General features: G+C 60.0%; 1 protein-coding gene across 1 annotated transcript in view; it reads right to left on the bottom strand.

The window, feature by feature from the left end:
• Positions 1–20,297, bottom strand: part of LOC148592821 (maestro heat-like repeat-containing protein family member 2B) — a 50,077-nt gene that overhangs the window by 25,738 nt on the left and 4,042 nt on the right. The window contains 33 exon segments of the mRNA XM_088533659.1: positions 8,494–8,616; positions 8,809–8,961; positions 9,130–9,312; positions 9,523–9,669; positions 9,742–9,877; positions 10,053–10,190; positions 10,446–10,612; positions 10,900–11,059; positions 11,298–11,452; positions 11,866–11,978; positions 12,236–12,359; positions 12,543–12,647; positions 13,113–13,324; positions 13,327–13,469; positions 13,651–13,735; positions 13,738–13,832; positions 14,126–14,205; positions 14,579–14,728; positions 14,839–14,964; positions 15,170–15,289; positions 15,621–15,728; positions 15,983–16,035; positions 16,250–16,394; positions 16,600–16,640; positions 17,030–17,177; positions 17,659–17,766; positions 17,956–18,075; positions 18,319–18,392; positions 18,570–18,683; positions 18,798–18,867; positions 19,055–19,147; positions 19,504–19,647; positions 20,069–20,220. Of these exon segments, the coding sequence (XP_088389785.1) occupies positions 8,494–8,616; positions 8,809–8,961; positions 9,130–9,312; positions 9,523–9,669; positions 9,742–9,877; positions 10,053–10,190; positions 10,446–10,612; positions 10,900–11,059; positions 11,298–11,452; positions 11,866–11,978; positions 12,236–12,359; positions 12,543–12,647; positions 13,113–13,324; positions 13,327–13,469; positions 13,651–13,735; positions 13,738–13,832; positions 14,126–14,205; positions 14,579–14,728; positions 14,839–14,964; positions 15,170–15,289; positions 15,621–15,728; positions 15,983–16,035; positions 16,250–16,394; positions 16,600–16,640; positions 17,030–17,177; positions 17,659–17,766; positions 17,956–18,075; positions 18,319–18,392; positions 18,570–18,683; positions 18,798–18,867; positions 19,055–19,147; positions 19,504–19,647; positions 20,069–20,220 (4,085 nt within the window).

The following is a 20,297-nucleotide window of genomic DNA, read 5'->3' as shown; positions in this document are numbered from 1 at the left end:
TATCGCAATTACATAAGTACTGGGGGATTGATTGTAAGCCAAAAGATTTTACTCTTGCAGTTACAAGGCTTTTGAAAATTAAGGCTATAGACCAGCCGGTGGATATTCTCCACCCTGAACTGTGGGACAAATGTACTAAGGCATTAGCTGAGGAGACAATGTTCTCAGGTTGTGGGAAAAACCTTAAGGTTTTTTACAAGCCTTACAGAAAGCTATGAAAGAGCAGGAGACTTGGGTAGCAGTAAAAGACTGTTTAATGACCACGTCCAAAGTGGGAATCGGGACAACTGCACAGACTTTGGACCCCCCAGATGATGGCAATTCTACTGAGCCTAAAGGTCAGCAAGAGGGTGAAACATCCCCTCCATCCCCGAACCCCGCCCCACTTACAGAGGAGCAGAAACAGCCGAAATCTGTTTGGAGCGAGCTAGCCGAGGAAGCTAGAAACATTGAAAAGAAGTCAGAGCATGATGACGTCTGGGCCAGGCCACCACCCTATGCCCCTCAAAATGGCGCCGAGCCACAAGGGGAAGGGCGGGGCGAGGGTGCCCCCGGCGCGAGCGAGGCGCCGAGAACCAATGGGAGTGACCGGACAGGGGAGGGCGGCCCGAGGGAGGGGCCGAGAGCAAGCCGGAGGGAGGGGCGGAGAGCAGACCCGAGGGAGGGGTCCAGAAGAAGTCCGAGTGAGGGACGGAGAGAAGACCCGAGGAAGGGGTCGAGAGCAAGTCCGAGTGAGGGACGGAGAGAAGACCCGAGGGAGGGGTCGAGAGCAAGTCCGAGTGAGGGACGGAGAGAAGACCCGAGGGAGGGGTCGAGAGCAAGTCCGAGGGAGGGACGGAGAGAAGACCCGAGGGAGGGGTCCAGAAGAAGCCCGAGTGAGGGGCGAAGAGCAGACCCGAGGGAGGGGTCCAGAAGAAGGCCGAGTGAGGGGCGAAGAGCAGACCCGAGGGAGGGGTCCAGAAGAAGCCCGAGTGAGGGGCGAAGAGCAGACCCGAGGGAGGGGTCCAGAAGAAGTCCGAGTGAGGAGTGGAGAGAAGACCCGAGCAGTCATTTCAAAGAAAAACCGGGGGGGAAAGAATCGCCTTACACAGACTGGAAGGAAATAAAGATCGCATGTGCCGACTGGGCCCCATCAGCCAAGCTAGCATTCCCGGTTCGGATGGAAGGAGAACAGAGGGTCCACTCGCCGATAAAATCTAAGGACATACAAGCGGTTGTTAAAGCAATTGCAGATAAAGGGATTAATTCTGCCATGGTAGATACCCTCATAGATGGTATCTTCGGGGGGGACGATATGCTCCCATTCGATATAAAGCAAATTTCTAGGCTGATCTTTGATGGAGCAGGAGTGATCGTTTTCAAACAAGAATGGGAAGACAACTGTATAAAGTATTTGGCCCAAGTAACCGGACCAGATCATCCGCTATACGGTTCCAACCTGCAGCGGTTAATGGGTGCAGATCCAGCAATGATCACCCCCCAGACGCAGGCCCACAGCCTGCGGCCCCATGAAGTTATGGCAACTACTCGTGCGGCCAGAGAAGCCATTAGCGCAGCCATTAAAGTTGTCGCCAAATCAACGCCATGGTCCTCAATAAAGCAAAGTGAAAGTGAGAGCTTTACACAATTTGTAGATCGTCTCCAAGCAGCGGTCGACTCTTCATCCCTCCCTACGGAGGCAAAAGGCCCGGTCATAGCGGAATGTTTACGCCAACAATGCAATTTGGCAACCAAAGAAATCTTGCGATCATTACGGACGGGGGCAAGTGTTGCAGACATGATTAAGCATGTTGCAAAGGAAGAGCATTTAACCCCAATTCAGGTGGCTGTTCACGCCGCAGTAACCAACGCAATGGCATGTCAAGATCGACTCAGAGGGCCATGTTGGGTCTGCGGCAGGAAAGGACATTTCGCTAGAGAATGCAGATCCAGATTCCAGGGAAACGGGGTGGGGAGAGGGCGCCTGGGCCGTGCACGGCTCTCTCCCACTCAGAACATGAGGCGGCCCAACTATGTCAACCCTGGATGGAGCAAGGCATTCTTGAACCCGCTACCCCCTCGAGCGACCAGCTTAATGGCCCAACCGACGGCCGAGCTAAATCAGCCCCTATCGCAGGAAGAACAAGAACCACCACTTGGGGACGAGACCCCAGAGTGGCCTTAGCAGTGAGATGTGACCACCCACCGGTAGTGTGGGGAACTTGTTCCCTCTCTAATGCTTTTAACGACACCGCTATTAATATCCCCTTTTTAATTGATACCGGCGCAGATGTTACAGTTATTCCGGAGACGAGTTGGCCCTCACGTTGGAAATTGGAAGACGCACCCATGGTGGGTGGAGTCGGCGGATTAACCCGAGCTCGAAAAAGTGTTCAATCGGTAGCAATCACGCTTCACACAGAAAAGGGGCCTGAAAAAACCATCACCCTTTTTCCATATGTTATGGCAGGAGTCCCACCTTTGTTGGGAAGGGACGCTCTGGCTCTATTAAAAGCCAGGGTGACAAATTTACTCTAAGGGCCACTGCCGTACACCCACTTCCACCAATTAAACTGACGTGGAAATCGTCCGACCCAGTGTGGGTTGAGCAGTGGCCCCTATCGAAGCCTCGAATGGATGCCCTTCTAGAGATAATCGACCGCGAATTACAGCGAGGTCATATAGAACCCTCCACCAGCCCGTGGAACACCCCAGTTTTTGTAATACACAAACGAAATGGCAAAGAGTTCCGTCTCCTCCATGATCTACGCGAAGTCAACAAGAGAATCCAACCCATGGGTCCTGTTCAAACGTTATTGCCTATGAACTCTATGATACCGGAAGGACAACCCTGTGCTGTCCTTGATATCAAAGCCTGTTTCTTCTCAATACCTCTGCATGAGGAAGACAGGGAGCGGTTTGCCTTTTCTATTGTGTTTCCAAACAGCCAGCGCCCCAACCTACGTTTCCAGTGGAAAGTGTTGCCTCAAGGAATGATCAATTCACCCACTATCTGTCAGATTACGGTGGATCGGGCATTGGCACCAGTCCGACGCAATAATCCGACTGTGACTATTATTCAATACATGGACGATATTTTAATCGCTGCACCATCAGGAAGTCAAGTGGACCAATTGGTGTTAGTAGTTTCAGAAACCCTGAAAACGAACGGATTCGAAATTGCAAGTGCGAAAATCAAAAAGGGACCATGTGTAAGTTTTTTGGGAGTAGGGATCACAAGTTCTTATATAACCCCCCCCAAAATAAAAATCCGTCGAAACATTAAAACACTCCATGATATGCAGCAGTTAGTCGGATCTTTACAGTGGCTCCGCAATATTGTCCTAATCCCTCCTGAAATCATGACCCCCCTGCACGATCTTTTAAAAGGAAAGAGCCCATGGGAACAAAAAACTTTAACAGCAGAGGCAATGGATTCTCTCGACTTCATTGAACGGCAAGTATCATCCAGCACGCTTGCCAGGTGGAACCCAAATTTACCACTTGATCTATACGTACACTTTACGGAAGGAGGAGGGGTAGGAGCACTAGCGCAGGGCCCTCCTGAAAAAGCTCAGCCAATACAATGGATAGTCCTAGGAAAACCGTCACGTGCATTTTCTCCGGGAGTCGAGTGTCTTGGCAATCTCATCATGAAAGGCAGAAAACTCGCCTTAAGACACCTAGGCATCGAACCTACCAGGATATACCTGCCCTTCCGCAAACAGCTCCCAACGCAATCAGTAGCGATGTCAGAATATCTGGCTGTAGCTCTTGTCGGATTTGGTGGAGAAATCCGGTACGCCGCAAAACCTCCCTGGACCCAGATGCTGACAATTGTCAACATGGACCTCCCACAGAAAATCATGGACCGGCCCCAACAAGGACCAACGGTCTTTACAGACGCATCCTCAGCGACTTCAACAGCAGCGGCAGTATGGCAATCGGGAGGAGAATGGCATTGCATTAAAGTGATCGATCGCACGCTTTCAGCCCAACAGTTAGAAGCGATGGCCGTCGTATTAGCGTGTGGGCTATTCCCAACAGAACACCTCAACATAGTAACTGATTCAATGTTTGTGGCCAAGCTTTGCTTGGCCATGTTGGGGCCTGGCGTGTCAACATCCACGACGGCCCTAATGCTGGAAGAAGCACTTTTTTCTCGAAAGGGCACCATATCAGTCATCCACGTCAATAGCCACAGCCCAATTAAAGGATTTTTCCAAATCGGTAATAATAAAGCAGACGCTGCTGCAAAAAGACTATGGACGCTAAGAGACGCTCGACAGCTACATATGGTCTCTCCATATCGGAGCCAAAGCGTTGGCAAAAAGATGCGAGATTTCAATCACTGACGTGAAACATATAATAGCTACGTGCCCCCACTGTCAGAAAGCACCACTGTGGTCTAGCGGGGTAAACCCCAGAGGTCTTAAACCTTCCGAAGTGTGGCAAACAGATTTTACACTCTGCCAGTTGTTGAAACCTCGAGCGTGGCTAGCGGTGACTGTAGACACATATAGTGGAGTGATCGTAGCCACTCAACACCTTAAAACTGACTCCAAAGCAACCATTCAACATTGGCTAACAGCCATGGCGTGGCTTGGTGTTCCTAATCAGATCAAAACAGACAACGGTCCAAATTTTGTATCTAAATCAGTCCAAGCATTTGCCCTGAGATGGGGTATTACCCTAACACATGGCATCCCATATAATAGCACAGGACAAGCCATAGTAGAACGAGCAAACCAAACTCTGAAGTCTAAATTAGAGGTATTAGCAAATGCAGAGGGCTTTAGCAACGCCATTCCCACAGGAGACCAAACACGTCTACTAGCGACTGCCTTGTTAGCACTAAATCAATTTCCCAGGGGGGAGGAAGTGAAAAGTCCCACCCAAAAACACTGGGCCACTCGAGCACTAGAAGAAGGCCCACCAGTTATGATTAGAAATGAACTGGGAGAATGGGAACAAGGGTGGAAACTAGTTCTAACAGGGCGAGGGTATGCCGCCGTCAGGAAAGATGGCAGAGTCAAGTGGTGTCCGCTTAAGTCTATTAAACCAGACCTTCAAAATAAAACTAATGAAAATTGTGAGTTTCTGTTCACAGAACCAGATCATCGGGCGCCCCAAGTAACCCGTGCGCCCCAGTGACATACATCCCACCGGAGACTGTGAGTTCCACGCCGACTGAATCCAGAAAACAACAAAACACCCTCCGCAAGAGGGGTCTGCGATGTCTTTGCGTCATCTTAATTCCGGAAGTTATAAGACAAGTAAAGTCATACCAGTCCTTCAAATAGATATTTGAACAGATATGTGTTGCCGTTAGAACGGCAACACATAGCACCACTCTGTGACGATTAGATGACTTGACTATAGTCATGGGGCAGAGTGTGACCAGTGTGCTCCTTCCCCAGCTCAACCTGACTGTTCTCATGTAGCCCTATTCAGGTGTTAATCACCAGTGACATATCTGATCCTGGTGGGTAGCTCCCTGATTTCTTCCCCCACTCAGGTATTAACCAATATTAAGGGTCCTGATGGCTGCATTTTCGGGGGGAGATAAAGTTGATTGTGCATACACCAGCCAGAATTGCTCTGAGATGAAAGAATGACTCTAAGTCAATCATCATCTCCCATAAATATGGGGATAGCCCCAAAACCCCTTGAGCCTTCCTTGCATCGCAGCTGGCTGCATGCCAGGGTCTCCCCTTGAGCACAGACACCTCCCAAGGATGCTCCTCAGCATTAAGAGATCCTTTCCAGATCCTAACAGATTCATGGTAAGTGACTATAGTGTGCTCTCTTTTTGAACTTGTAAACTTTACTGACATAACAGTGCACAATTTTCCGTAGTCCTAAACTGTTGATCTGGTCAGGGACTAGGACTGCATCCAGCTGCACCCAGACTCCTCTCACAAAGAGTTTGCAAAGCAAGGGGGTCCAATCTGAACCCCATGGCTTAATGCAAGGGTTTCCTTGGTAATTCTCTGTATATTCTGTACCCCACACAGTAAATAATAAGTGACCTTGCCTTTAGAATCTCGTGAAACCATCGCCCACATGAACAAAACCTATTACTATTTCTTTCAATGCACGAATGAAGTGCACTGTGTCACTCACCCCCACCACCACTCATTCCATGACAACCAATAACAAATACATCAGCAGCAAGAGGAAGACGAGGGAAAATGTGGGCCCACTGCTGAACGGGGTGGGTGTCTTGGTGATGGAGATTAAAGAGATGCCAGAGTTACTAAATGCCTTCTTTGCTTCAGCCTTCACTGCTGAGGTCAGTCCCCATGGACTAGAGAGCTCAGAACAAGAGAGAAAATCTGGAGGGAGGAACACCCTCCCCTGGTTGAAGAGCATTGCTGTAGAGATTATTTAGGCAAACTGGACACCCACAGATCTATGGGCCCCGACGGGATGCACCCACGGATGCTGAGAGAATTGGCAGGCGTTATTGCTCAGCCCCTCTCTATCATCTTCAAGAGGTCATGGAGAACAGGAGCGGTGCCAGAGGCCTGGAGGAAAGCCAGCGTCATTGAGGTGGATTGGGAACTGGCTGGATGGCAGAACTCGCAGCGTTGTGATAAATGGGGCCGAGTCTAGTTGGAGGCCTGTGGCCAGTGGTATCTCCCAGGGGCCAGTACTCCTCTAGCCCGGTGCTATTCAGCTTATCCATCAATGACTTGGAAGATGGGACAGAGTGCTCAAGTTTGCCTGTGATCCAAAACAGGGGGGAGTGGACGACACAGCAGAGGGCTGCGCTGCCTTCAGAGGGACCTGGACAGGTGGGTGAGTTGGGCACACAGGAACCTCCTGAGGGTCAACAAAGGCAAGTGCCACGTCATGCACCTGTGACAGGAGATGATCTTTAGAGGTCCCTTCCAACGTCAAAAATCCTGGGATTCTAGGATTTTCCGAGTCCCACATGGGACACTTAGAATCTACTGTTTCTCCTTACCCTTTGTAAGGTAGTGCTTCCTTTTGGAAGCACTTCTGTGGCAGCCTCCCGTTCCCAAGCAGGAGACTTGTTGATGCAGGTTTGAAAGCGGCGTTTGGAAGTGCCTGCTGGTGGCCTGGGGGCTTTATTTCACCCTGTGCTCTGGAGTGATGGGCCTGCCTGTGGATGGGCCACCTCTGACTGCTGTGTAATGGCACATGAGACAACAGCCGGTCACTGCTGGGCCTTCCAGCCCCACCGTGGGTTGTGGGAGCTGCTGGGCGCTGAGAGGGAAAGGGGCTGGAGGAAACTGCTGGCAGCGAATGTCCTTGGTGGGTGCTTTGGGGGAAGCTGGGGCAGGCTGGGTGGGTTTGTTCCCATTTCTGGTGACGATGGAGCCTCCTGGTGCCGCAGATGGGCTGAGCAGCTCTGCCCGCGCGCTGCTGGCACCAACAAACCGTGCGGCAGGGTGTTCTCCCTGGCGCCTGCAGCTGTGCCAGGCCAGCAGTGCAGCAGAGCAGGGCTGCAGGGCAGCAGATCTGCTCATCCGCTGCCACGGGCTGCTGCCGACGGAGAGCGGAGCTGGCTTTGCTTTGGGATCCTTCACTGCCTTGGGATCCCAGGTTCTTCCCAGTGCTCCCAGTGACCCTGGTGCCCCAAAGCACCTGGCAGTGGCCGCCTAAGCTCAGTGCCTGCAAACCCCCTCCCTCCAGTCCCTGCTCTCCGCTGTCCCCAGGCAGCTCCACGCAGGGCCCACATCCCCAGGGAGGGAGGGCCAGGGCCGTTGCCGCACCGCACACAGCCCCACATGGACAGACAGTGCCTCTCCACAGGGACACAGCTTTATTTCCCTCCTGCTGTGCGCTGCTGGCCTCCCCCGGTGCAGAGCTCTGCAGCTACCGCCCGTCGAGCACGGGGCTCCTCGACGTGCTCCGGCCTAAGGTGAGCTGCAAAGACACCGACGTTGAGGGGAGCAGCATGGGCACAAGGCCCCTGATACCCCACGGTGTCCGGCTGGGGTGTCTTCCCTGACGCAGCCCTGGGGCCACACAGGCCCCCATCCCCGAGCCCCCTGGATTTTGGCACCCACGGAACCTCTGGTCGCCTCGCTAGCCAGGCCCCACTACTGTAGCCACGTGGCTGGCGCTGTGTTCTGGAGCAGGCCTGGCATGGGGACATGGCCACCAGGGCAGGGGCATGGCCACAGCCCCGACCTGCCCCAGAGCCCGACCTTGAACCCAACCCGGGGCCTCGGCCAGGAGCACCGCCTCAGCCCCCCGCTGCTGCTCACCCAGGACGTGGACGGCTGCCGCCTGCGGTGCCTGGTGGCTTCCCATGCAGCAGCTCCAAGATGTGCTCAGGAGCCGCTCGAACAGCATGGGGCAGTCTTGGGCCTGTGACAAACCACAGTGCAGGCAGTGGGAGCTCATCCCCGTCTCCAACAGCCCCCTTTGCCCCATTGCCTGCCCACCCATGGCCAGGACGGGGTTGACCCCATGACGAGGGAGTCACAGGATGGGCAGCCAGCACAGGGACACAGCCCCAGCACACAGCTCACTCACCAGGTGTCTGCAGACCTCGTCCTGCGTCTCGTGCGCGCTCAGCCCAACGCTGATGTTGAGGTGCCTCCGCAGCCTCTTCGACCCCAGAAATGGGGCACACAGGTGCAGGGTCACCTTGCAGGCCTGCAAAAGAGCCCCGGGCCCTGTCATGGGGATGCTCTGCACCTGCCCGGGCACTGAGGAAGGAACCTTGCTGGGGGGGCAGCATCACCCAGGGCCCATGGAGACTCCTGCAGCCCCACGCGGAAGGGAGTGAGTGCCCCCATGGCTCAGCCAGCTCCACGGGGCTTTCTGTGGGGCGCCTGGAGCTCTTACATTGCACACAGCCGGGGACGGATCATGAAGGTGCAGCACTAGGCTGGGAAAGGCCTCCTCCACCTCCCTGCTGAAAAACGCTCTCCTCCCCGACGCAGAGGAGGCCAGGGTGCCGTAGAGGCCGAAGGCCGAGCAGCGCACTTCCTCTTCCTCCTGTGACGAGAAAGACCGTCGGGCAGGCTGCTAGCACACACTGCTCGGCACCCGCTGCCCACAGGGCAGGCGACCGGCGACGGCTGCCCCCTGTCAACAGCAGCCCGCAGGGGACGGCAACCCGCGTGGGCTCCCGTCTGCCCATGGAGAGACAGCGGCTCCACTTACCGCCCCCAAGAGTGCCCGGCAGCTCCTGGCCACCTCTTCAAAGGTAGAGCCCATGGCTCTCGCCTCCAGCCGTCCCAGCACCTTCGTCAGAGCCACCAGGCTCTCTGCAGCCACCTCGGGTCTGTCCACGTCCACCAGGCCCCCGAGCAGTGCTCTCACCACCATGGCCCAGTGCTTCCGCAGCTGCAGAGTGACACGCACATGAGTTCTTGCCTCTCAGTGCTGCTCCCTGCTGCAGTGCCAGCGGCAGCGCTTTCCAGAGCAAGCCCAGGGAAGAGCCCTGATGCCAGGGCATTGCCTCCGTGCAGCCCTGCACCCGCCTCGGCTCCTCGAGCACCTCCACGCTCCTCCCCAGCTCGGCTTGCGCTCAAAGCCCACCAGAGGCTGCCTCACCTTTGTGGGTGCTCCTGTGGCCACGTTCCCTAGGCCCCTCATGGCCATTTGTCGCACACTGCTGACAGGGTCGTGCGATCTCTCTGCCAGGGCCTCTAGGAGGGGTGTCACGATCTTCCTCTCCCCCACCAGCTGGTCCTTCATGAGCTGCAATCAAGACACGTGAGCACTAGCATGGAGCACCCCTCACCTGGGTGAGACGCAGGAAGCCCTGCGAGCCCCCTCGCCCCGCGGCTGCCTCACCTCGGCACAGAACGCGGTGGCTGTGAGCCGCAGGTTCGCCGAGCGGGAACGCAGCCAGCGGAATAGCCGCTGCACCAGGCGCTGCGGGATCTGCTCCGCGCGCAGCAGCACACTGCACACAGAGCACAACAGCCTTGTAGCACGTGCTCACACAGCACGGCCCCGCGGCACCGCTCCCAGCTGCACCCACCCCGGTGCAGACGCCGCTCGCACTGGAGCAGAGCTCGGGGCAGGCCCCAGCTCCCGGCAGCCCTTCCTCCAGCACAGCCCCTGCCAGGGGCTCTCACCTTGCCAGGAGACACACGCCGGCCGTGTGAGCCTGGGGCGCTGCCAAGGATGCCCACACTCCCTGCTCCCGCAGCAGCCGCAGCCACCGGTGCTCCAGGCTCTTGGCCAGCACCAGCTCCAGGGCCTCCACAAACAGGCTGCAGGGAGAAGCCAAAGAAAGCTCCAGGCACAGCACTTTGTGGGAAAGTGCTCTTTAGCACAGCCCCACGAAGGATCCCAGCCGCAACACCCAGCTGAGGTGCAGAAACAGCTCAATGCCCAGTGCGCTGCCCTACAGAGCCCAGTCCCACCTACCACGGAGGCAGCCCAGCACCAGGGCAATAGGCAGGTGGCTCCTGCATAGCCATTTTGCCGCACATGCAGATTCTGCCCCTGCCCCTGCTGCTCCTCACCTGCCCGGTGGGTCACTCCTCCTCAGCTCTCCAAGGGGCAGGTCCATGTCCTCCCCCAGTGTCTCGCTGAGCTGCTCCAGGAGGCTTGGAAGCAGCCAGGGAAGCAGGCGCCGAACCAGGGTGTCACTCCTCAGCGCTGACACCACCTCACAGAGGGCGTGAGTGATCTACAGAGATATTCGACCAAGAACCACCTGGTAAAACAAGGCACTTGCCCACGGACCACGTCCCCCTGACAGCCCGGGGGCTTTTACTCTCTCTAGTTCTCACTGCAGGGAGAGCCTTTCAGTTTGGCAGCTGTAAGCTGTCCCATCTCCCCACACTGCTACCACACCAGCTCAGCACCCCACAAGGTTCCACAGGCCCTCACAAAGGGCAGGAATCACGCTCGCACTCAAGCACCACTTGGAAAGCACGTGCAAAGCGGCACGGCCACCGGGGCTGCTGGCCGTACCATGCGAGGCTCCAGGGCAGCCTGGCTGCTGCCCAGCTCCCCAGCGCAGCGGTTGCTCCTGTGGCTCTTTCCAGCTGCCCCCAGCTTCTCTGTCAAGTGGATGAGGACTGGGCAGCCCACAACGCTTCTTCCCAGGCTCCTCCACATCTCTGCTGTGTTGCTGCAAAGGAACACATGCCAGCACGTGAGCCGGCATCCCCGGCTACCCAAGGTACCCCAGGAGAAGCCATACACCTCCTTGTGCCCATGGGCACTGCCAGTGCCCAGGTCCTGGCAGGGACACGAGCTGCAGCGCTCAGCCTTGCGTGGGGCAAAAGCACTGGCTGCCAAGAGGGCCGCCCACGCAGGCGAGCCCCACGGCTGGCTCTGATGGCAGTGGGAAGGGCGGCTGCACAGACCTGTCCATGGGCAGCGGTGTCTGCAGGAGGCTGCCCAGCACCGGCTCTTGGTGAGAGCGGCACAGCTGGACCATGGCCCGCAGCACCACGCGCTGGGGAGTGCTCTGCTGGGTGCTCCGCAGGCACGTGCAAAGCATGGACACGAGCTCTGGCACCTGAAAGGAGGTAGGAGAGAGAGAAAGGCTCGGTGTGTCCTTTCCCCATTGTGCTTCAGGGCCAACACGCTACCACAGAGAACAGCCAAAGGCAAACCTAAAAAATGCCTCTCTCACCTCCTCCTGGAATATGCTGCCAACACAATCCCCTAGGAAGGTCAGTGTCCACTGACCCGCAGCCCACATGCACATGGGCCTGGAGCACAGCAGGCTCTCCGTGATGCTGCTCATGAAGCCTGTGCCCTGGCCTCGGGGAAAATATTTGCAGACAAGCTGGGGAGAAATCAGAAACACAAGCGAGCGTGTCACAGGAGTTGCTCAGATGCAAAACACGTGTCCTGAGAGCAGCGCTCCCACACACACGAGCACACAAACATGTCATGGCCCCCTTGGGCTTTTCGAGGGCCAGGTACCTTGGCAATGTTGGTGGAAGCTGCCAGCACAGACCCAGAGGTGACAGCGCTGAGCCCCTTGGACAGAGACGTGACCTGGGTCCACGGTGCCACGTCCATCTTTTCATCTGGAACTATCAGAAAGGGGAGTGACGTTGATGGGGAGCTATCAGAAAGGGCAGTGATGTTCATGGGGAGCCAACCTCCAGATCCCTGGGCACTGAGCAAGGACATGGGGGAGGCCAGCAAAGGCTGCACAAAGCCAGGGTCCCCCGAGGCAACACAGTGGCTTTGCAAGCTGGACAAGGTGCTACGGCGCAGGGGGATGGGGCCTGGTGCTGGGCTCCTTCCCGCAGGGAGCAGCAGGGGCAGCTCTGCCTATTCCTCTCACCAACTCTCTGGAGAAGGAGGCAGAGGCAGGTCGCTGCCCGCTGACGGGATGCGGCTGACTCCTCGCATGTCAGAGGCCCCAGCAGTCCCACCAAGGAGCCAAACTCTTGGCAGGCACCACCTCGCTGCGGGAGCAAGACACAGGCACGAAGGTCACCAGCATCGCCACGGCCGCTGGCCCTCTCCCGACTGCAGCGCCCCGAGCACTGGCGGAGCCGGGCGGGAACAAGGGGCCACCCTGCAGCCCTGGGACACCCAGAACCTGCCGCCCGCCCACGCAGGGCTTCTGGCACAGGGTCCCCGCTCACCCTCTGCTCGTGTCTCTCTTTGCAGGTGCTCAGCACTTGGACACACACTTGCAGCGCTCCGTCCCGCTCACACAGGTGGGCCGAGGTGAGCCAGCGCCGCAGGACCTGCCACAACAGCGCCTGTCTCACCATGACCTGAATTTCGCCCTTCAGCCCTCCCCAGGGGTCCTGCTGCTTTTGTGCCCCTGCTTTCCCTGGGCACTGCAGCCCCGCATGAGGAGCCCTTGCTGTGGCCACCTTCCCACTCCAGGTTCTCGTCACGGGCAGCCTTCATTTGTGCATCAGCCCTTGCTCACAGCTGCACAAGTGGGAGAAGCTCTGCTCATCTAGGGGGCTGCAGGACACTGCAAGTTGCCTGCAAGAACGTTGCTGCAGATGGGAAAAGCGTGGATGCAAGCCTAGGGTGAGGGGGCCTGAAGCTAGGACCATATCACTTCCCACTGATGTGCGCAGATGGCATCAAGTTAGAGAAGAGCTCCCCTCCACAGACCAGGCCCGCAGGCGTGATTCCTGCAGCTCTGCCATGTTCTGGCAGCAACAACGCCTTCCCCGCTGCCCCAGGGCACTCACCTGCACCACGTCCCCCAAGCAGATGGGGACCGGCTCTGCCTGCTGGAGGGCTGCCATGAGCTGTCCCAGGGCTCGCAGGGATGGGGCCTGTCACCAGAAAGCAGGGGAGAGGCCATGTACCCCACAAAGATGCCACAGCTGCCAGTGGGATTCCCATTGCTTGTTTGGGGTGCCTGGTGCTGGCTCCCTGCTCAGGGGTGACCCAGCAGGCCAGCACCTACCACTATGTGTGAAGTGGCCGCCACCGTCTCCCCTCTCATGTGCAGCTGCTCTGGATAATGATGGCACAGGATGGCCTGGCAGCATTGAGCCAGGAGCCTGCACATTTCCCCCCTGCTCAGACATGGTTTCAGCTTGCTGAAAGGAGAAAAGGGGAGAGAACACAGAGAGGGTGCTTACTAGCGCACTAGAGTGAGGCAGAGGACAACTGCCTTTGGCCCAATCCACAACCCCAAACCCAGCGCCCGCAGCCTCAGCCAGACCAGCCAGCTGTGCTGGGACACACGCTGGCACCCACAGTGTCAGGAACAGACCCTACCTCAACTGCTCCATGGCCACGAGGGCCCGGGGCTGCACCAGGGACTCCCGCGGCTCCTCCTGAATCACCTCCTGCAAGGCACAGACAGACAGGCACAGGGTGGGCAGTGGGCAGGAGAGCTGGAGGGAGCTCCTGCCAGGCCGAGCCACGGGCTGAGCTGCCCGAGCCCACAGACACCAGCCCTGTCACCGCCTCACAACTCCCACAGAGGCTCTACAGGAAAAGGCAGCAGCTCTGCAGCGCCGGGACGCACTCTGCTCCCCTGCTGCAGCCCCAGCACCAGCCCCCATGCGCCCTGCCAGCTGGGGATGCAGCTCGTGGCCGTCAGGAGCTTGCATACCACCCTGCAAGAGCATCGCACCCCTGCGCAAACCCACCCCATGGCCCAGCCCTTGGCTCCCCTGCACCACGGCCCCAGCTCTGGGCACTCACCACCAGGGCCTGCAGCAGCTCCCGCTTGCGGCAGAGCTCAAACCTGGGGCTGCCGCCTGCAGCCTGCAGGGCAAGGCTGATCTCCGTGATGCTCTGCACCAGGGAGAGCCTCAGCTGTGCGTCCTGATGCCAGGGGAGACAAAGAGGCTTTCAGCCAGGGCCCCAGGGTGGGAAGGGCAGTGGGGCTGGGGCTAATCTGCCTCCAAGAGCAGCACAGGGAGGACATGGTGCCCTCTGGGGGCCCTGCAGCACCCTGGGTACCTGCCCCCCAACACGGAAACGTCCCCTCCCTCTCCCTTGCTGGCAAGGAGCCTCCCATGGGAGGGGAAGCCATTGCTCCAGGTGCTGCCTGGGAAGACCCCGTGCATTGCGGACACGGGCAGCAGGCTGAGCAGCGCTCGCCTGGCTGCAGCAGCAGAGATGCGTGATGGGAGGAGCAGGAGGGGCTGCAGCTGGCAGCACCCACACGCCTCTGCCCCACGCTGCGAGCTCCCACCTGGCAGCCCTCTCTGTAGAGCCCCAGCATGTTGCCCACGACGTCTCTCTCAACGTGGGCCAGCAGCTGCTCCCTGGGGGCACGCAGCGACATCCGCCCATAGGTGACCATGAGCGTGGCGCGAGCAGCGTGTGTCCTCACCGTGTCACCCTGCTGGGGGTTCCCCAGAGAAGCACCGAGACGTCAGCCCGCTGCCCTGCTCTGCCCCGAGACTCCGTGTGCTCCTAAGGCAGGAGCTGCCCCTGCCCCAACAGCGGCACCTCCCAGCAGGAGCACCCTGGGCCCTTTACCTTCTGGGTTTTCAAAGTTGCCAGGAACTCCTTCACGCAGGCCAAGGCAAGCGAGAAGTGGCTCTCGGCACAGCGCGACACAACTGAGACCATTCCCTGCAAGGCAGCAGAAACAGGGAGTCGCTCCCAGCCCAGCACCCAGCCGTGACCAGCTCCAGTGGTCAGGAAGGACCTTTCCGCAAGGAAAGAGCCACAAACAGGACACCAGCTGTGCCGGAGCAGGGCCGCACAGAGCCCCTGCGCCCCAGGCACACGCAGGAGACACCCTGCCGCACAGCAAGGCGGTGCAAGGAACCCTCACCTGCGCCTCCCACAGCTCTAGGAAGTTGGCTGCTTGCAGGTGCTTCAGGGTCTGCTCTCGCACGTGGCGCAGACACCCGCAAGCTGCCAGGGCCGTGCCGAGAGCCTTGTACAGGAAGCGCTGCAAGAGGAGAGGCCAGGCCCCAGCTGCAGGGACAGCCCTGCCCGGCGGGACAGGGCCAGGCCGCAGCGGTGCCACCGTGCCGAGAGCCGCCCAGGCGCCTGCGGCAGCAGCCCCAACTACACGCGCTGGCCAGCCCGGCACAGCCACCAGCCCGGCGCGGAGGGGAGAGCAAGCGCCTTCCTGGGCAGCGAGAGCAGCAGGGACAGGAGCCCACTGGACAGAGCAGCGCCGCCAGCCCGTGCGTGGGCCCCGGCCTCCCAGGGCTCTGCTGGTGCTGCACCCCTCAGGGCGCCCCAGAAGCGGCAGCGACACCGCGCAGGGAACAAACCTTCTCCCAGGACAGGCGGGGAGAGCTGCCCAGCTGCTGGCTCAGCTCCTGGATCAGGCCCACGATCCAGGCGTCGCTCGCGATGGCTTCCAGCGACGTTTGCAGGAACTAGGGCAGAGGGGGACATGAAGCAAACACCCCCTGCCCTTGCCTGGGCCCTTTTGCACATCTAATGGGCAGAGCTCCCTAACCAGCCCTCTAAAATCTGCCTCTGGCTCTCCCCCAACACGATGCTTGAGCCCGGGGAATTGGCAGGAGCTTGTGCTGCTCAGTGTCCAAAAAGGGAGCCCCCAGGTTCCTCCCAACACTCTTCCACACCCTGGGCGCCCGATCCAGCTGTGGCCCCCACACACATGCTGTACCTTCAGCACAAGGCTCTCCCACTCGGCCACGTCCAGGGAGCTGGCGGTTGTTCCTGCAAAGCCCAAGGAGGCAGACCCTGTGCTCTCAGCCCCCTGAGCCCCAGCAGAGCCCCAGGGTCTCCTTTGCAATCCAACAGCCCAAAGGGTCAGCCCAGAGGGCTGACAAGCATCCCTAAACCTGCCACCATTCCCCAGTGCCAAGCTGGGAGCTGACGGCGTTTTGCTGCGTCCTCTGCCGCCAGCCTGTCCCTGGCAGCGACACTTTACCTGCCAGATGCTGCAGCAGCAGGGGGATCTCTGCAGCCCAGCTCATTCCCACGGCTCTGTGGATCATGCCGGGGAGCACCTGCAGCAGCTGCAGGGCCGCAGCGCCACGGCCACCGCCCGCATGCGGAGCCACCGCTGCCGTCACCTAGCAGAGCGCGAGAGAGATGGGGGGCTCGCACCCGCCTCAGAAGCCGCGGCTGCGCCGCAGGCAGCCAGGCAGCCAGGCAGGGGAGCCCCAGGCGCCTCTCGCACACTCCTGCCTCCTCCCGAGGTGCCTGCACCGGCCTCGGCACCATCTCTCCCACCCTCTGCCCGGCCACGAAAGCTCCTTCCCCGCTCCTCGAACTCACCAGCAGGCGAGCCAGCAGCGCCTGGGGAGCCGGCAGAGCCGCTGTGGGCACAAAGGAAGGCAGCGTGAGAATCCCAGCCCCTCTGGGCCCTGCCCGTGCCGCTTCCCGTGCTGCCACGCAGGGCTAAAGGGCACCCTGGCCACAGCGCCTGCACAGCGGCACTGCTGGGTTCCTGGCACTGTGCACACAGGCACAAGGACAGCCCTGGTATGGCAAGAACCAGCCCCAGGGCCCCAGAGAGCTGCGAGCAGCAGTGCCCAGTGCCTCCGCCGGGAAGGGACACATGGAAAGAGCCCTCACGCCTGGCAGCAGACACTGCTCTGCCCTCTGCAGCCCCGCGCCTCCCGCAAGGGCCTGGCAGGGCTGCAGGGACACGCGCTGTCCCGCGCCACCAGCCCGGCACTGCTGCCCGGCACCTGCTGCTCCCCACCTTGCTCCTCAGGCTCCAGGGCCTCGGGCTCCCTGCGCTCAGTCTCCTGGCGTCTCTTGGCCAGGGCGCGCAGGCAGCGGCACAGTGGCACAAGCAAGCCCGTGTATTGCACTGGCACCACGTAGTGCAGCAGCTTCGGCCACAGGAGCTGCGGGTAAGAACCAGGCCATTTGGCACGAGGGCATTCCTGCCTCTCCGTCCCAGTCCCTGCGTCATTTCCATGTCTCCAGCCCTGGCCTGGGCCCTGGGCCTCGCTCCTTCACGAGCTCAGGAGCTCTGTTCCTGCTCTGCCCTCCTCCTCTCCCTCCTGCCCCTCTCCCTGCCGCGCTTCGCACCCCTTTCCCTCTCCCTCGCTCTGGCTGCCTGCTGAGAGCGGCTGGCACACCTCTGCCCCCGGGGCAGCTCCCTTCCCTGTGGCAAAGGGATGCGGGAGCCACTCGGCCTCGCCAGCCCCTCCCAAGGCCTCTATGGGCTACGGGACACAGCCAAGGCGCGTGCCCAGCGGTGCTCATGCACTGCAGCACCCACAGGATGAGTGAGTCTGGCCACACAGAGCTCACACCCAGCTCTCCCTGATTGCTTTCATGCCTAAGGTGGGCGTCCCGCTGCACATGGCGAGAACAACTCACTTGGGCTACCGCTCCATTGGAGACATCCAGCGTGCTGACCATGTGCCAGCACAGGCGCCGAATGGCCCGTTCTTCATGTGCTTCCGCAGCACAAAGATTCCCTGTAGCCTGCAGGATAGGGTGGCAAATATTTGTCACTGCCCCTTCCCAGGCCCCACGGTGCCTGGCAATGGAGAGGACCCCCACCACGGCACCGGTACTGGCAGCCTGGCTGCGCTGGGCTCCGCTCCTTCAGGGAGACCCATGACAGTGCGGCACAGCCACGAGGTGCAGCCGTGGCGCTGTGCTCTGCCTTACCAGCCTGCCCGAGGCACGGCAGAATTCGCCGAAGAGATGCCCCACCACGTCCCACGACGAGCAGCCCAGGCCGCTGGAGCGAAGCAGCTCCCCGATGAAGTGCAGGACGGCCATCCTCACCTGCAGGCAGGGCAGGCTGCCGTCACGAGCCGGCCCCAAGCCCCAGGGGAGCTGCCTGCGCTGCGCTGCAGCCCCTCTGCCCAGGCCGGGATGAGGAGGTGGCAGCAGCCCTTGCTCTGCTGCTACTGCTGCCGCCGGCCTCCTGCCCCAGAGCCTGCGTCTGCCTATGGCAAAGGCCTGGCCAGGCTCTGCCTTGGAACAGCCCTGCTCTGCCCTGCAATGGCTCTGTCCAGACCAGCTCACCTGGCACGTGGGGTCGTGGCACACGGACTCCGCGAGTTTGGCAAACAGGGCCAGGTTCTCCCGCACGGCAGGCACTGCAAGAGACACGGAGAGGCGGTGCTGAAGCCAAGCCCCCGTTTCTGCAGGGATTTCACACAGCTCCATGGCTTCCCACGCACAAGCAGGGCAGAAAAGGGGTGCCAGCCTGTGCCTCAAAGGAAGCAGCACATTCCCAGGGGGATGCTGATCTTTTTGCTGCCTGGCCTACTGACCATCAGAGCGGACCAGAGCTTGCAGCACTCCCACAGCTGCTACACGATCGGCCTTGCTCCCGTTCCTCAGTTTGAAATAAAGGAAGACGATTGTCTCCTCGGGGCAGATTTGGGCTGTGGGGAAGAAAGAAATCCTGCTGGTCAGGAGAGCCCAGCGTCTTCCCATGTGCGCAGCTTTGCGAGAGCTGCGGCGACGCTGCAGTGCAGCCCCGGCTCTCCTCTCCTTACCCTGCAGCACCATGCAGCGGCACAGCTCTGCCCTGTGCTCGGGCCGGGGCGGATCAATCTCGTCACAGAGCTGTGGGAACAAAGTGTCTTTCAGAGCAGGTTGCATTGGTAGAGAGGGGGACAGAAAGGAAACCTCTCGCGGGCATCTCTGGGTGCGGAGCCACGCGCCAAGCGCAGCGCCCTGGGCACACGCAGGGCTGGGCAGCAGCCGAGGCTGCCCAGGAGCCCCAGGCCAGGGAGGCGCCGCCAGGCCTTACCTGCTCGTGCACAGCAGCACTGACGGCCTGCAGGTGGGCCCGTGGCCCGCGGCTCTGAATGCCAGCCACAGCTGCCAGGAAACGGCCCAGGCTCTGCAAGGGAGCGCGGCAGGGAGAGGGCAGCAGTTACCGCGAGCCCCCAGGAAGGCAGAAACAGGCGTCGCTGGGAAAACCACAGCCTGAACGCACTCACAGAGCTCTTCACACACCCGCGGCCCTGGGAGGGACTGCAGGGTCCCCTGCGGAGCCACGTGCCCCAGCCACTCAACGCGCCCTCCCAGCCCTTCTGCCCTGCTGCTTTCTGCCAGCAGGAGCCCGGGGAGCCGCAGGGCCCCGTTCCCTCTTCCTATCTCCAAGGGACTCAGCTCCTGCTGGTGCCCTGCAACCCCCCGACACCTCATTGCTCCCCCGCAGGCCCCGGCCGCGCCGTGCCCCGCACAGTGCCTCACCATGGTCACACCAAGGGGCTCTCGGACCTCTCGGTATTGGTGCAGCAGCCAGAGCAGCTGCTCCCAGACACGCTGGCAGTACTGCTCCGCGTGCAGCAGGACGGCCATCATGGCACCCACTGCCCTGAGCACGGCCTGCTTGGCCTGCCGAGGGAAAGCAAGATGCCGCCACATGCAGGGATGAGGCTCTCTCCAGCACCCGCCTCCCCACGAGACACCCAGCCTGCACTTCCCGCACAGGGCTCTCCTTTTCCTCTCAGTCCCGGCAAGAAGGCCTCGCTCGCCGGCACAGGGAGCGTTTCCTCCCACCACCCCAGCTGCCCTGCTAGAAGGCCCCAGCATTCGCCTCTTGCCTGCCCCAAGCGCTTGGCCCAGGGCTGCTGCACGGATGTCCCCTCCTGCCTGTCAGCACCGCTCACGTCGGTGCTCCCTGAAGGCTCCCGGCTCGGGATGCTTTCCAACCAGCCTGCTCCCTCCAAGCCCTCACCCGGCCCCGTGCACAGCCCCGCTGGCCCCTGCTGACGTCCCCGTGGCTGCCCATGGCTGCGAGGGCAGTAAGGCTCACCTCTTCCTCCTTGCACCGCTGCCAGTGTCTGCCCACGTAGCAGAAGAGCGGGTAAACCGGGGCGCAGAGCTGGGTGGCCTCCAGGCGAGGGAAGACCTGTTTGTCCCACTCATGCAGGTACCCGGCTATCCCGCTGCACCACTGCTCCAGAACTGCAGCACAGGAAGGGAAACAGGATCGCCTCAAAACCTCTGACCAGCACCACACATTGCAGTGGCCCCCAGGCCTC

The sequence above is a fragment of the Tinamus guttatus genome, unplaced genomic scaffold (genome assembly GCF_059628265.1).
Source record: "Tinamus guttatus ecotype Peru unplaced genomic scaffold, ASM5962826v1 Tinamus_guttatus_pri_ptg000512l, whole genome shotgun sequence".
In the NCBI taxonomy this organism is placed as follows: Eukaryota; Metazoa; Chordata; class Aves; order Tinamiformes; family Tinamidae; genus Tinamus; species Tinamus guttatus.
The sequence above is the reverse complement of the archived record's forward strand: the minus strand, read 5'-3'. Positions and strand labels throughout refer to the sequence as shown.